At 43.1% G+C, this 14,122-nt stretch overlaps 1 protein-coding gene across 1 annotated transcript; it reads right to left on the reverse strand.

The window, feature by feature from the left end:
- Positions 1 to 317: 317 nt before the first annotated feature.
- On the reverse strand, positions 318 to 12,018 carry ciartb (circadian associated repressor of transcription b). Its single transcript, XM_015047479.1, has 6 exons — positions 11,550 to 12,018; positions 8,695 to 9,100; positions 8,273 to 8,348; positions 7,083 to 7,161; positions 4,458 to 4,584; positions 318 to 2,028 (listed from the first exon to the last, which is right to left on the reverse strand). The coding sequence occupies exons 2-6, from the start codon at positions 9,058 to 9,060 to the stop codon at positions 1,636 to 1,638; spliced, it is 1,041 nt and encodes a 346-aa protein (XP_014902965.1). The 5' UTR covers positions 9,061 to 9,100; positions 11,550 to 12,018; the 3' UTR covers positions 318 to 1,635.
- Between the last annotated feature and the right edge of the window lie 2,104 nt (positions 12,019 to 14,122).

The following is a 14,122-nucleotide window of genomic DNA, read 5'->3' on the forward strand; positions in this document are numbered from 1 at the left end:
GTATCATCACTGTTAAGAGATTATTCACATTAAAACCAGTTTCAGGTGGATGAAAGCCACAACTCAACTCTGTTGTGTTAAACCAACCCACTGGGTCAATCCATATGGCCCGGAACAGAGTAAGTAGAATTAGGGTCATTTAGGCCAAAGCAAGAGGCTTTGTTTTAAAATTTGAGACGAGTATTTAAGAACTGAAAAAAAAAGGTGAAAACTTGTAGACTGGCAAAAACCGTAAAGCTTCTTCTTCTTCAATTAAATCAAACAGTAAAAATCCAACAAAATATTCACAGGGGGAAAAAAATAATAATCTTAAGCAGTTTGCATCAAACAAATATAACCACATTTATTTAGAAAGTATAAAATTTCACACTATAAAGGCCACTTTTCAGGGTAAATCGACAACCTTCGAAGTAAGATTTACACAGACACGTCGCTTGTCCCTCTCAGGTGGTCTAACACACCGTCTAGTTCTGTGGCAAAACAAAATGATAGTTGTTCTACTCCACCACAGCTAGTAGTTGGCAATAATTTACTCGTACAGGAAAATGGCAGGAGAGTGACAATTCCTGATTCCACACATCCCACAGAGGTGCAGGTAATATAAACGCTTCTCTATTCGTCTTTTCCTTTTTTTTTCTTTTTTAATCAAACCAGCTCACAGGCACAGCTTGACTTTGCAGGCACTGTTTGCCTTCTTCTGGGAGACTCAGAAAAAACAACTCTTCAGTTGACATTCTTTACAATGGCACCAGTCAGGCCACAGGGAGAGAAAGAGCCAGAGAAAGAGAGAGAGAGAGAGAGAGAGAGAAAGAGAGAGAGAGCATCCTCTGTTTGTACTGCACGGCCTCGCCGTCGGAGGCCGTTTGGCTCACCGCAGATCTGATCAGGGGGTCCAGACTCTGAGCAAAGTGGTCACATCCCAACTCACTAGCCGTGACGTGGTGCTCGATGAGGTAGAACAGTTGTACCAAAAAGGATTTATCGATGAAGAGTAGAAATGAGTAACAGTCACATCAATAAACCTAAGAGTGGAGTCACTGGGAGGCGGGGCGGGAGGCGGGAGGGGGGCTAAGAGGGGTCTCTACCATCACATTTCAGCCACATTTTCAGCACAATATGTAGACCACGTATGAATATGTGAAAATCCTTCCTACCAGCTAAGACGTATCTTCCCTACCAAGCAAAACAGCAGATTGGTGTAAACTTGTATCACTGAACCCGGGAGCCGGCGGGAAGACTCCAGTTCTGACAATACTTGCTTCGGTTATCAGCGCACGTGTCGACTAGCCTTTGGACGCTCACACACACACACACACACGCACGCGCGCGCGCACCCACACACACACACACGCAACTCGAGAATGCAAACTAGAGAAACGAGGATAAGTCAACAGAAAACGGGAAATGAAGGCGGACGCTCGTCGTGTCAGAGACAGCAGCGTGTTCGTCGACACCCGCTCCGTGCTGAAGAGGAATCTGCGACGTCCCTTTTTTTTTTGTTTGTTGTTTTGAACGCAATCCTGAAGGTTGGAATGAGCGAAGCTGGCTGACTGGCTCTGAGCAGGATGGGGGCAAGGCGAGGCTAGGTCGAACGCCACGTTGCGTCCGGACGCCCCAGCCCCCCTTGTGTTTGGACTAGGACCAGCTGCTGCCCATCAAACCCCCAGTCTCCTTGCGTGTGATGATGCTGTCTGTGGATTTAAGGAGCCGTTCCAGGCAGGGGGCGTTGATTTTGCCTGGCGGCGGGCCTCGGGGCACAGAGTCTGTTTTAGCATGGCCGTCTGTGCTGGAGGAAACAGCACTGTCTTGCGTAAGGTCTTTGTCTCTGGGCAACAGCGGGTGCCTGGGACCAGCCTGGGCCTCCTCGGCTGTGGGGGAGCAGATAGGCGACGTGTGGAGCCACTTCAGGTTGTTGGCGGAGTAGGCCTCGGGCGGAGTCAGGTCCGTGACCCTTAGAGCTTTGGTGCCGGTTGGAGGATCGCTGCGAAAGACGGAGCTCCCAGCTGCAGATGTCGTCATTGGAGATAACTGTAAGGGAACATGGGGACCTTCAGTTATTCAACGACATAATCAGAAAGCATTCAAATTAACACAAATGTATTTTAATAGTTTATATTATCATTTTGTTTGCTTAACTTAAAAAAAAAAAGGAGATTAACATTGTAAGTAAAGTTGTTCTACAAACTGTTACTTTAGTCCTCTAAATGCGAGATGTGTAAAAACTCCTATAAAAAGTAATTTTTCAAATAAACTATAATTATTGCTGCAACTGTACAGATGGATAACATAAGGCATGACTTATCAAGACTGACACGCGTTTTCCTTTTTGAACTAATAGTTCTCTTCTATTTTCCATTTTGCAGTACAGCTGAAGGAAATCTATCCCATAATTTTTTGCACCCCAGCAAAAAAAAAAAAAAAAAAGAGAGTCATGGATTAATAACTCTCTGATCAACTTCAAAGTATATATGTTTGTTTTGTTGATGTGCACTTTACTTGTGTATGTATTTTTTTTTTTTTGTAGGAATTGAAATGGTTGACAATAATTGTTGCATCAACATGGGATGAAATTTATATACATGTATGAAATCATGTCATTGCAGTGAATGCCTTATTATTTAAGACTTATTGCATGGCTTTACCAGCTGTGTGCCAGTAAATCTGGCAGGCGGTCTAACTGGAAACACAAATCAACTGACACGACTCTTCGAGAAACTTGCTTGCTCCAAGTTAGTTGGCATCGGCGGTTGACATTTTGGCTCAGGTAAGTTTAATACTCTGCCCGACAATAGACGTGAACCAACACAGTTGCTGAGAAAGAGATTTAAGCTTCTTTTTTTTTTTTTTTGCAAACAGGTAGCACACGGAAGGTTTCGTCTGTTTCTGCGGATGACACTCAAGAGACTGCATGTGAGACGCAGCGGTCGGTAATTATACGTTGCTGTAAAAGAGAGCTTTGCCCACACATGGGAAAAATTAGCTTGCGGGTAATGAATGGTTTTCAGAGCTCATCTTTAAAAATGAAAGAGAAATATGACAGGGGACGTTTGTGTCTTAACATTTGAAAGTGAAAGCAGCAAAATACAGTATTCCGTATCTATGTCCCGAAAAACAACGTGTGAGTTTATTTTTCTAGGTAGGCAAGTATTTCAAGGAATTATGGAGATAGATAAATATAACGTTCTCAAATCTCATGTGTAAACCAGTTTAGCTGTTTATCACTTTCTGAGGGTTTTCTATTACACAACATTTCCACTGACTGTGGGTTTGAATCCTGTTTACGCCAGTTAGCTCTTATGAAATAGGATACAATACAATCCGAGATCAAAGCAAAAATAACTCTAATTGGTCTCCTGTTGGAAACATGTAAATTATGGATAACTAGAAGATAAAAGATGATCGGATGATTACAGTCTTGTTCAGTCTTATCATTTGTGGGACGGTTTGCTATTAATAGCAACACCTTTAGGGAAGGAATGATCAGGAGAAGGGGCTAACACATTTATCACTGGGGCTTTTTGGTAATAATACTATCTCGGCCAGCCTGTGGTGATAAATGACGGTAGACTTAAATTAATGCAGGACATTTTGCAACATGACTATATATAAACTTCCGTGTCTTGTGCTACTTTGACCTTGTAAACAGGTCATTACCTATAATTGTGTAATTTTCAAAAGTCGCCCATTTAGAAATGAGTCACACAACTTCCAACATCATAATTACATGCTCCATGCTTTTTCTTTAGAAGGGAGGATTAGCAATTTAAAATCTAAATTTATTGCCCGATGTGAAAGAAAAACAAAAGAAAGGACAGGTAAGGCCACATGCTTTAAGGTTCAAACCAGAAGTGAGCATAGCAGCGCTGAGATCAGGATCCACATGCACCAGATCAGTACTGCGTTATTGTGACTGTACTGTATGTTTGCTGGAAGGTGAATCTCTGCTCTAGTCTCAAAGTCTTTTACAGAACAGATTATCTTCTTCTTTTTTCAATGTAGTCACTGAAACAACAGTGCTGACAGCTTGTGAGGTGAACTTGTAATAACATTTCATCTTTACAATGACAAGAAAAACCTGCAACATGATACCTCCGTCTTTGTTTTCTTTTGGTTTTTTGGGGGGGAGGATTAGATTAACGTCAGGGATAAATACACGCCAGTTAAATGCAAAGGATTCTTCCAGGTATATTCAGACCTTTCTAAGCCCGAGAGGGACACTCCTCCGGTTTTATCTTTGCTCTTGTGTCATCGTTTTAAGCGAACCTGAGACTCAGTAAAAAAAAAAAAAAAAAAAGCTTTAAATCCTTCTTTTCCTGTCACAGAGCTGTGATTAAATAACAATGGGTATTTTTGTCTCCCCCGTCGCAACGCTGTCACTCTTGGCAGAGGCTCGTGTCGTCTTGAGGAGCTCTTACACAACATGGTTGCTTTTTTTTTTTTTTTTTTTGAACCTTTACCTTAAGTCTTTTACTGGGCACAAGTCCCTCTGTCTGTGTGGCGGCGAGTTGTTCTTGGAGTTTCACATGAGGGAACCAGCTCTTCAGCATCGCCTCCATTTTCAGAATGATATCAACATATTTCTCTCTGGGGAAAAAAGGAAGGGAACGGAAGCAGAGGTGGGGGAGAGAAAACAGAGGAAGAAACAGTGTTTACTTTTGCTATCGTGCATGAATCTTGATCTACAATCAGTCTCGCCAACTGCTTCGGAGAACTGTTATCTCCCCAATCAGACGTACCTAGGAAATATGCAGCCTTGAAGAGCAAGCATGTGTGCGTGTGGAGGAGCAGTCTTGAGTACATTTCTCACATGTTTAGAGCTCACACGTGGCTTGACGTGTAATAGCTCTGCTTGTGTCTAAATATAAACACCAAAGCCACAACGGTGTCCAACAGCGTCATTGTGGAAATAAACTAGATGATGTCGTGGGAGGAGGAAGGAGGGGAGCGCGCTCAGAAGAGTCCTGACAGAAGCAGATGGTGGGCAGGGGATTAACCGCCGTCACACGATCGGGACCTTCTTGTTATATTCATTTTCGAAACATGTAAAATTCATGTGGAAGATTATCCGCTAGCTAAACAAAAAAAAAAAAAAGAAAAAAAGGTCACTTTGATCCTATCTGCTTTTGTGGAGCTGGAGGGGCTGCCAGCTGGTAGCACAGAGCAGAAAGCAGGGGCGGGCAAACTGAAGGATAGTGGGAGGGGCTAAGCCCACCTTCCAGGCTGTCTGCGGGAGGCGGCCACACCCACTCTTTGTCTCAAATATGAAGGCAGCAGCTGCTGGGAGGTCTCTTCGATTAGTCTGTGCCAGACTCAGCAGCATACCTTGATACACCCAATAGAAACCGTGCTTAAATATCAAGGGTGCATTTATTATTAATCCGCTTTTGTTTTCGGCGAACTCCCCGGAAAAAAAAAATAGGTCGCTTTTAAAACCGAGAGCCCCCCCAGCCCAAAAAAAACCCAAACAATTATATGTTTATTTTTATCGACATAATTCAACAAAGCTTCAGTTTCATTAGATGAAAGATGATCATATTACAAGGACTCAGACTTTCTCCTTCCTACAGAGGAGATGGGGGTAATATCATACTCCATTACACTGTATGGTCGGTGGAGAGCTAATCAAGCAGACACAAGCGTCCCTCTCCCACCGAGGAGCATGATACATTTTTAACGAGACGGCCGGCTAAAGAGCGACTCAGCCGTCTCTGCAGTAAATTTATCCCGAATGCGTGTGGGGGTAGCAGCGACCTGCTGTGAGCCATGTGTCACAGACATAATGGAGACCACTTAGAAAGCAAACAGTATTTCCGTGCAGCCGGATGTGCTTCACTTCAGATCCCCGACCAGATTTAAGCTACAGCGGAAAAACACATTTAGGCAGTGCAAGTTTCCAGGCTGCAGCATGTTCAAAAAACAAAAACAAAAAAATAAAAGGATAAAATGCAGGAAGGTACATACAGTGCTCTGTAAAAGTATTCGTAAAGCCAGGAGCTTTTTAAATTACGACATGCTGAAAGCAACAAACTCCATCGTGTTATATTAGGGTTTTATTTGATTAGATAAACAAAGTAAAGCTTTGTTGTAAAGTGACGCAAGAGTTACATGTTTATTTATTCATTTTTAAATCTTTTACAGAGTATTTCCACAGATATCACAGTGGCAAATCATTTGGGCTCCGTGTCTAACCGCTCCAAACGTCTAGAAAGAGAAAAGTTTACAAATTCCCTTTTCACAAAATACTGCAGCTCAATTTCAGTTGGTTTGGTTGGTTAGCTTCTGTAAAAAGCAACTTTGAATTCAGAATTTGAATTTGGACATAGGTCTGGACTTTTGACTGGGTGATTTGAAAACAATCCATCGTAGCTCTGGCTTTATGTTTAGGGTTGCTGTAAGGGAAATCTCTGCCCAAGTCTTAAGTCTTTGAGAGTTTCTAAAAGGTTTTCATCCAGATTTTCATTGTATTTAGCTCCATCCATCTTCCCATCATCGCTTTTCAGCCCCCAGCTGATGATAGCCGTCTCTGGCACGTTTTAATGTAGGGACGGTGTGTTCAGGGTGTTATGCGGCGCAAATTTAACACCAGACACTGTGTCTTTGATTTCATCTGAGTAGAGGCTAGTGGCAAAGATTAAACGAGCCATTCTTTTAGACATTTTTAAAAGAGCGGCTAGCCTTTCTTTTAAAAATGGCTAACCTTGCCACTCTCCCGTCAAGGCCAGATTTGTGGATTGTACAACTAATACTATCCAACACCACATGCCAACTAAGCTGTAGATCTCTGGGGCGGGTGATTACTTAAAGCAAAAGATTTATCGTTTATAATGACGGGTATCAGAGTAAAGGAGGTTGAATACCATCAGGTGGTTTCGAGGAAGTGCTTTTACAACCCCTGAAAACTACCATTTTTCTTCTACTTCACATCTAAGTGTTCTGTTGTGTTGACCTCGAACACAAAATCAAAATAAGCTGAAGTTTGTGGCTGTAATGCGACAAAATCTGAAGCAGTCAAGAGGTTTTTCAAGGCACTTTATACAACATTTAAAGGGAAACAAAGATCGAGGTATGTAGGTCAAACTCACCCCATGAAGGGGTTCTGCAGAACACCCATGATCCTTTGAATCCTGTCCATAGCCACACTCTCCTGGAAACTGCTGAGCCCTGGAAAAGAAAGAAAAGCTGCAGCGTGAAGCACGTCAACAGCAGGCCCCGAGTCTGTGCAGCAGATGGGCTCTGTGAAATGTTTGTACAAGGGAACAGCCTCCCCTGCTTCTGTGAGCAGCAAGCACTGGGTCACATAAGGTTCGGGTCTGACCAAGATCCCAAAATCTAAGCTTGTCTGGACACGGCCATTATCTGCAGTAAAGCACATGTAATGCTGCTCTGACCAAAACACAAACAGCAGCTGCTTCTCTGGTAAAGCTATGGTACAGTATGTTCCCACTCACTTCTGCCAAGTTCACAAAGAAGCGTAGAAAGTTTCTTACTGTTGGTAGGCTAAATAATATCACTGAGTGCTTTCTTTATCTGTTGAAATGGCGGAGTCGCCAAGCGAGCCTTCACCCGAGATGATCTTTGTTACGTAACACACAGAGATGGGTTCGTGAATATTTGTGGCTATTGGATAGTCCAACAACAATACATGTTTTCAGACATCACACTCTCAAATCTCGGGGACACGTTTTTTCCACAAAGGTCTGCGTGTTGTCTGTTCCCTCCATTGTTTTTTCTGGGAGAAATGTTGACAGACCCAAATGCTCCTTTTCACCGGTTAGTCAGTTAGTTTCCACACAAACAAGCCCTGCTTCAATTTACTGCTGAGACCAGAGAAAACGCGGGTTTGTGAGATGTGGAATGCTGCAATTATAGATGTACCAACCACGTGGCCGGTTTTTCCTTTATCAGCACTGATTGGTGATTGGTAGGTCAAATACTGAAAAATCACGTTTTTCCCATTAAAGAAGAATGGAAAAGCATGAAAAAGTTATATATATATGCATCAATAAGGTTTTATCCTCAGTGATGCATCCCCATAGTGACACTTTCAAGTCACTAATAATTGCCTCGTTTTACTGTATTTAAAAATGTCTGCATTTTTCTCTTTCATGTGTCACAGTTCTCAGAATAAAACAAGAATAACAGGGCCTGTCATAGTCAGCCTAAACCAGGAAAAGCCTCATTGGTGCATCTCCAGTTGCAACGTCAGCGGTCATCCTATTCAAGTTAATTACACAAACTTGTTCAGGACAAATGCGCAGGAAGGCTGACTTACTTTCTTTGTATCTCCCTGAACGAAGGCCATTCAAGATTGATGACAGCGGATGGATGTAGCATTGTAGCTCCATGCACTGGGAATGATAACAGATTGATTTACAGTCAGGTGATTAAACATGAGCTAAAACATCTGAAATACATATCGAGTAGCACAAGTCAAATAACTCACTCGCCGTGCTTGCTTTCTTATCAAATGACACAGTTCTCTGAGACCAAAACGCCAAACACTCCTTAAGCAGTTACAGAGGAGGGACAGCCTTACTGGAAATGTCAGTAAAAGCAGCAGTGGGGGGGTGGGGGTTGGGGTTTGTGTGTTGGTGTGTGGGGGTGGATCTGGGTGGTAGGGCATGTCCTAGTTTTGTTGACGCTGTCAACCACCTCCAGTGAGAAACAAAACACAGCAGTCACAGAGGTGCTCACCTTGTTGATAAAAACTTGATCTTTCTCCAATGCGTTGGATATTAGCTGCCGCTCCTTGCACTGCTCTCCTGTGGAGCTGTGAGGTCTTTTCACCGGTTGAGTGTTCTTGCCGTTTGCCTTTTCTCCGTGCTGCGATTTGCACAGTCCATTGCCGGAGTCTCTGTCCGATCTCGCAGTGCCACCGGGAGATCCCCTGCTACCAGAGACCTCGCACCAGTTGTCCTCGCTCGGCTTGCTGCTGCTCTCAGACAGGGGAGCCTCTCTCTGGCTGTGCCTGGCGGTGCAGTCCGGCTCTTGCTCGCTCTCATTTTCTTCTGTGTCACTGGCCAGCCAGTCGATGGAGTTGTCCGAATCGGTAGCAGACATCCTCAGCTGCAGGCTCTAACCAGCACTGACCATCACTGACCTGGGGTGAGACAGGGATTCGTGAGGGAAAACAAACACGTTAAAGACAGCCATGGGTGGAGATGAGACACATGACCAAAATATCAACAACTCAAGGCTGGCGTCAAAATAACCACTGGGGCGTCCTTGTCTGAGCACCGAGGATTTGGTGGAATAATAACAGTAATAAACAGTCTACCGAAAACACAGCATCTCCAAGTGAGTAGACGTGAGTAAGGACAAAGCGGCGCCAGAGCAGACGGTGGCAGTGAGACCACAATGACCTGTTTGTTTTGCAGATGCAACACCTGAGCTAGTAAACACAGACTGAGCACCATCAAACACGAAAACCTCCCTGCAGGCCTCAGATCTACACGTGTCCAAACTCTTGTCACTGTAAACCTTTACAAAGGAAGTTCTCACACATGCCAGGCTGTGCACAGATTAGTCATGGGCCAGGTACCAGTTTCGTCAAATTGTTCCTACAGCTGAAAATCTTTTTTTTTTTTTTTTTAATGCACTCCCTGAGAAAGCGAGACTGATCTGCTGCATAGATAAGCAAGTTATTTACCCACATTTCCAACCAGCTAGCTAAAAACAGGCTAAAAAGGCTAACACTTTTCCCACTCTCTGTTCGGTAATACTTCAGGTCTCAAAAACGCTTAATAAGGTCATTGTGTTAAAAATGAAGAAGCATCCCTCAATCTCTCTTACAGAGACAAAGCTGTTTTAAAAAAAAGTTGGTAGTTTGTAAAGCAGCAGGCTGCAGGCTGGTTACAAGACAGACAGCCCAACTAATAAAAAAATGGGCTGTCTGCTAATATTAGCATGTTAGACCTGTGTTTCTCCAGACAGAGGCAAGCAGCATAAAGGTACAACATTCAGAGCAATAAACATATTCATTTTTGCTAAACTCAAATTAAAAATATACTGCTGGCTTTTAATTTCTTTTAAATAAGATTGATTGCATAACATTATAACTTTTTTGTGTAATTATCATCATAGTTTTACGATATTGTGTAAAATCTGATTCTGGCCCCCCCAACAGTTGCTACATTCATCCATGGACATTGTTAGCTTCCTTCAGAAAGGGGACCAGGGCCGGGACTGGAGCGTTGACGTCTCGAAGAAGTAATAAACGACATTGTAAAACATCAGCTCTCTGCTGGTTCGCTATTGAAGGATGTCTCGTGGACAAAAAAAAACAAACAAACTCAAAACGCTTCTCGCGGACGCCTAATTGCTCGCATGGGCTTCAGTGCGTTTCCTTGGCGATAAAAGGAAGTGAGAACAGCACAGGGTTATCTTTAGTGGTTGGATTGTTAACGCCTGGCATGTCTCGGGTTTCCTGTTAAATTTGAGGGTTAGAAGGAGCAATGGCTCACTCTTTCTTTGTTTTAGGATTCTGGTCTTATAGTCAAAGAGCGAGGGTGGAGCAGAGGGGGTTCACTCATTCACACAACCCGACACAGGCCTAAAAAAAAAAAAAAATAAAAAAAAAATGCTGCATGCATCTGTTTCACGGATTGAAAAAGGAGCATCAAAGATCACAGAAACCAGACTGTGGTTATAAAATTATAATAGCAAGCAAGTGACATATACTAACACATAAGGCAGTTCAAACAGATTAGTATAAATCTTTTTATCTAATCTTTATAGAGTCCACTATAAAAATCTTCTGTTTTATAACATGGGCTAAGAGATCCCATATGTTATGTGATATGAAGTCTCATCAGGCAATTACACTTTACTTTCATAAAACAAATGACTTGAGCATTTGATACATCTAAAAAAAAACAAAAAACTATAGCATCAAGCTGGACTTGTTAAACCACAGACTTGATTTTCTTATGTAATGAAACAACATGCGGGGCTTTTAACAAATATCGATTAACCCTGGGCCTCTGAAAACACTTCAACACGACCCAGGCCTGCAATTCTTTTATTTTGATTAAGAAACGACAGAATGTATAATTTGTCAAAGATGTGAAATATCAGACAGCCATTATGGTGCACACCTGGGCAGGTATGGGGCCCCTACATGTATACATACAGACGGTGCTCATTAGTTACCGACATACAGTCGCATTATGTAAGAATATTACCGAGAGGAGATACAACATTGTAATCATTGACCATAAGGGGAGAAAAATCAGAAAAAGTGAATGATCAGGGCTGTCCGCCTATCAGATCAGGAGACACAATAGACTTCATCGGTCATAGTAAATTTGGCAGCACCCTGTTAGATTACATAAAGGCACAATCAGAAAAGAGCATTAGCAACACTGATCAATCTATTAACAAAAATCCACTTTCAGCTCGAATAGGTAGATCTTTATTTCTTGTGATTACATCTGTTAAATTCCTCCAGACGATTTTTTTTTCTTCTAAAAACAGGTAACAGGAGCGTTTCGCCGGCTCATACGGAGATAATCTGACCAGCGAGGCGTGAACAGTGGAGGTCTACCTACCTTCCCGGGATGCGGCGGCCGGTCGTGTCCCCTCTCCTCCTTTGTTCAAACTGTGAATCCGGCAGGAGCGTCGGGCAGAGAGGAGCAGCTGATGTGAGGGACGTGTGCGGCGTGTGAGCGGTGAGGCAGCAGCCACAGCCAGTGATCAACCCCGTGTTGCTTCTCCCGAAGCAACGTGTCTGAGAGGGCGGGACCGGCGCGCTGCGGCTCTCCCATTCGCCGCTGCGCCTGGCCCCTGCCGACGAATCGCCTCGTCCATTCGGTGCAGCCGCGGAGCAATAGGCGAGGCCAGTTTACATATGCAAATTACATGGAAATGACACAAACACGTGGACACGCGGATCGGTTTCCATTTCAGCAGCTGGGCGAAGAGTCAAGCCGGGGCTGGCCTCTGGTCACTACACGCTGCACAGGCATTCGGCGTCATGATCATCTGGATGATGATGGTGGTGATGATGCATGGCTCGAAGCATGTCGGTAAGTTGAGGGGACATGGCCATCATGAAAAGCCGGCGGTTTCAGGAAGCAGCTGCGGCGAGAGGATATAATGGACTGAGCAAAATCTTTTCCCCACATCTTAGAAATGTGTTCTCATGGTGTAAAAAACTTATTTACATAAGTGAATAGCTTTTTAAACCCAACTAGACATGTCGCCAATCCATTACCAGGGCAGCACAAAGTTGCACACCTCAAGCAACCATACACTTCCCAAAACCATATCTAAGGGCGATTTAGTTAACCTAAGAGTTATATTTCTGGGCTGTGGGTGGAAGCCAGAGTACCCAGAGAGAACACCCCCCCACACACACACACACACACACACTCACAGAGGAAGATACAGCCTCCATGCAGAGGGACCATGATTCAAACCCAGGGCCTCCTTGCTGCAAGGTTCTCTTCCAAATTAGAAATAATAATAGCAAGGTTCCTTAAAGTGGGAAAGCTGGTTGCGCCTCACCAACCTAAACTTTTCAATCCAAGTTGGATGTCTTGCATATACTTAGCTGCTGGAAATTCAGCTGAAACGGAAACATGGTTAAGTTGGTTTTGAAGTTATTCCCTGATGCTTTATCAGATTTTATAGAACAATGAAAAGCAGTCTTAACTATTATTTGTTGTTCACTTTCCTCCATTGTTGTCTGTAGATTTCTCCTCAGTTTAAGACAATGAAGCAGAAATGCTTGAACAAATTGGCTTAGCTTTATTTTGTTTGCATTTACCTCACCATACCTGCATTGAACGTCTTGGTGTCTTTATTTTGTATATCGGTCCAAGAGAAAAGCCAAAAGCTAGCCCAAGAAAGTCCAAGACCAAATCCGACTTGTCATGTTAAAAGAGCTTTTGATTCCAAAAACATTACAGCAAAATCTATTTAATGATCCTTTATAATGGTTGTGAAAATGACCCAAGTATGTTTAACACGTGACTAACTCCTACTTAAATTTAAAATATTAAAAATCAGTTTCACATTTGCTCACCTCCATTTTTGCTTCAAAGCCTTTGACTTTCATTTAATGATGAAAATGACTTTAATGCATGAAATATGAAATTGGGATGTTTTTATTATGACAAGCATGACAATTTAGTGAAATTTTGTTTGATTTCTATACATCGAAAGCCCTGTGAGTGTCATTTCATTTCCTGTTGTAAGCAATGTAAACCGGTTGGGATAAAGGCAATAGTTTAAGGTGTTTCCTGGCGGCATCTGCTGAACTCTGAACAAAAGTCTGTTGAAATCCTGAGTTAAAAGTCATCATACCAGAAAACGTTTCTATTGTTACAACACTGGTATAATCTGAGTTTCATTAAGTGAATGATAAAGTGAAATTAGAACCCTTTTTTTTTAACTCAGAACTCTGATTATATTTTAGAGCACAAAGCTAATAGGCTACCTGAATCTAACCGGTCATTTTGATACACAGGCCTTTATAAAATATTTAAGGCATATTGTGGTGGTGTTCATGACTCATGGGACCTGTTTGGCTGAGAGGGTGGGATAAGGAGGAGCGATCTCTGTTGGAAGCCAGACAAGTGTCGATGCCAGTGAGTCACGAACCCTCTTGCTGCAAACGGGATCACGTTTGCTTTGAGAACACCCACTCCAGCAGCGAAAGAACCAGCCTCCTTCCCCCTCCCATCCTTCTCGATTGACAGTGAGGATGAGTGGGATTTAAAACGATGTTGCCCTTTTCACTCCACCTCCAGCGTAACGAGTGCGATGTGGGGAAAAAAAAAGCTCTGTCAGATGATTAGCGAGCCAAGGACGCTGCTGCCCAGATGGTTGCAACAACCGGCTTCAGAATTGCCTGACTTTTTAAAATGCGTAGAACGACCCCTTGCTCGTCTTCAGTGCTTTGCACGGGCAGATTGTGCCACAGTAGTTAAATTCAGAAAGTCATTTGTGGCGAAGTGATCACAGGGGAGCCTAGCCTTTTGTGAATGCTTCATGTTTTATGAGCTTCTGTCACAATGAGGAACACCCAGCAGCCCTGGAACCAGACAGAGAGGTTGCTCTGCACCGCTGTGCCTTCAATCACATCCTGCTGTGAAGAATGCACTCCACACACACACAC

This window comes from Poecilia latipinna, unplaced genomic scaffold (genome assembly GCF_001443285.1).
Source record: "Poecilia latipinna isolate Pla-1442-1.1 unplaced genomic scaffold, P_latipinna-1.0 Scaffold828, whole genome shotgun sequence".
Lineage (NCBI taxonomy): Eukaryota > Metazoa > Chordata > Actinopteri > Cyprinodontiformes > Poeciliidae > Poecilia > Poecilia latipinna.

Bases quoted from the DNA above. Each gene is read 5' to 3' on its own strand.
- ciartb (XM_015047479.1), bottom strand. From the start codon at position 9,060: ATGTCTGCTACCGATTCGGACAACTCCATCGACTGGCTGGCCAGTGAC. The intron at 7,162-8,272 runs GTAAGTCAGCCT...TTTCTTTTCCAG, and splicing joins TTCAGGGAGATACAAAGAAA to GGCTCAGCAGTTTCCAGGAG. The intron at 2,029-4,457 runs GTAAAGGTTCAA...GTTCCCTTACAG, and splicing joins TGCCCAGTAAAAGACTTAAG to TTATCTCCAATGACGACATC.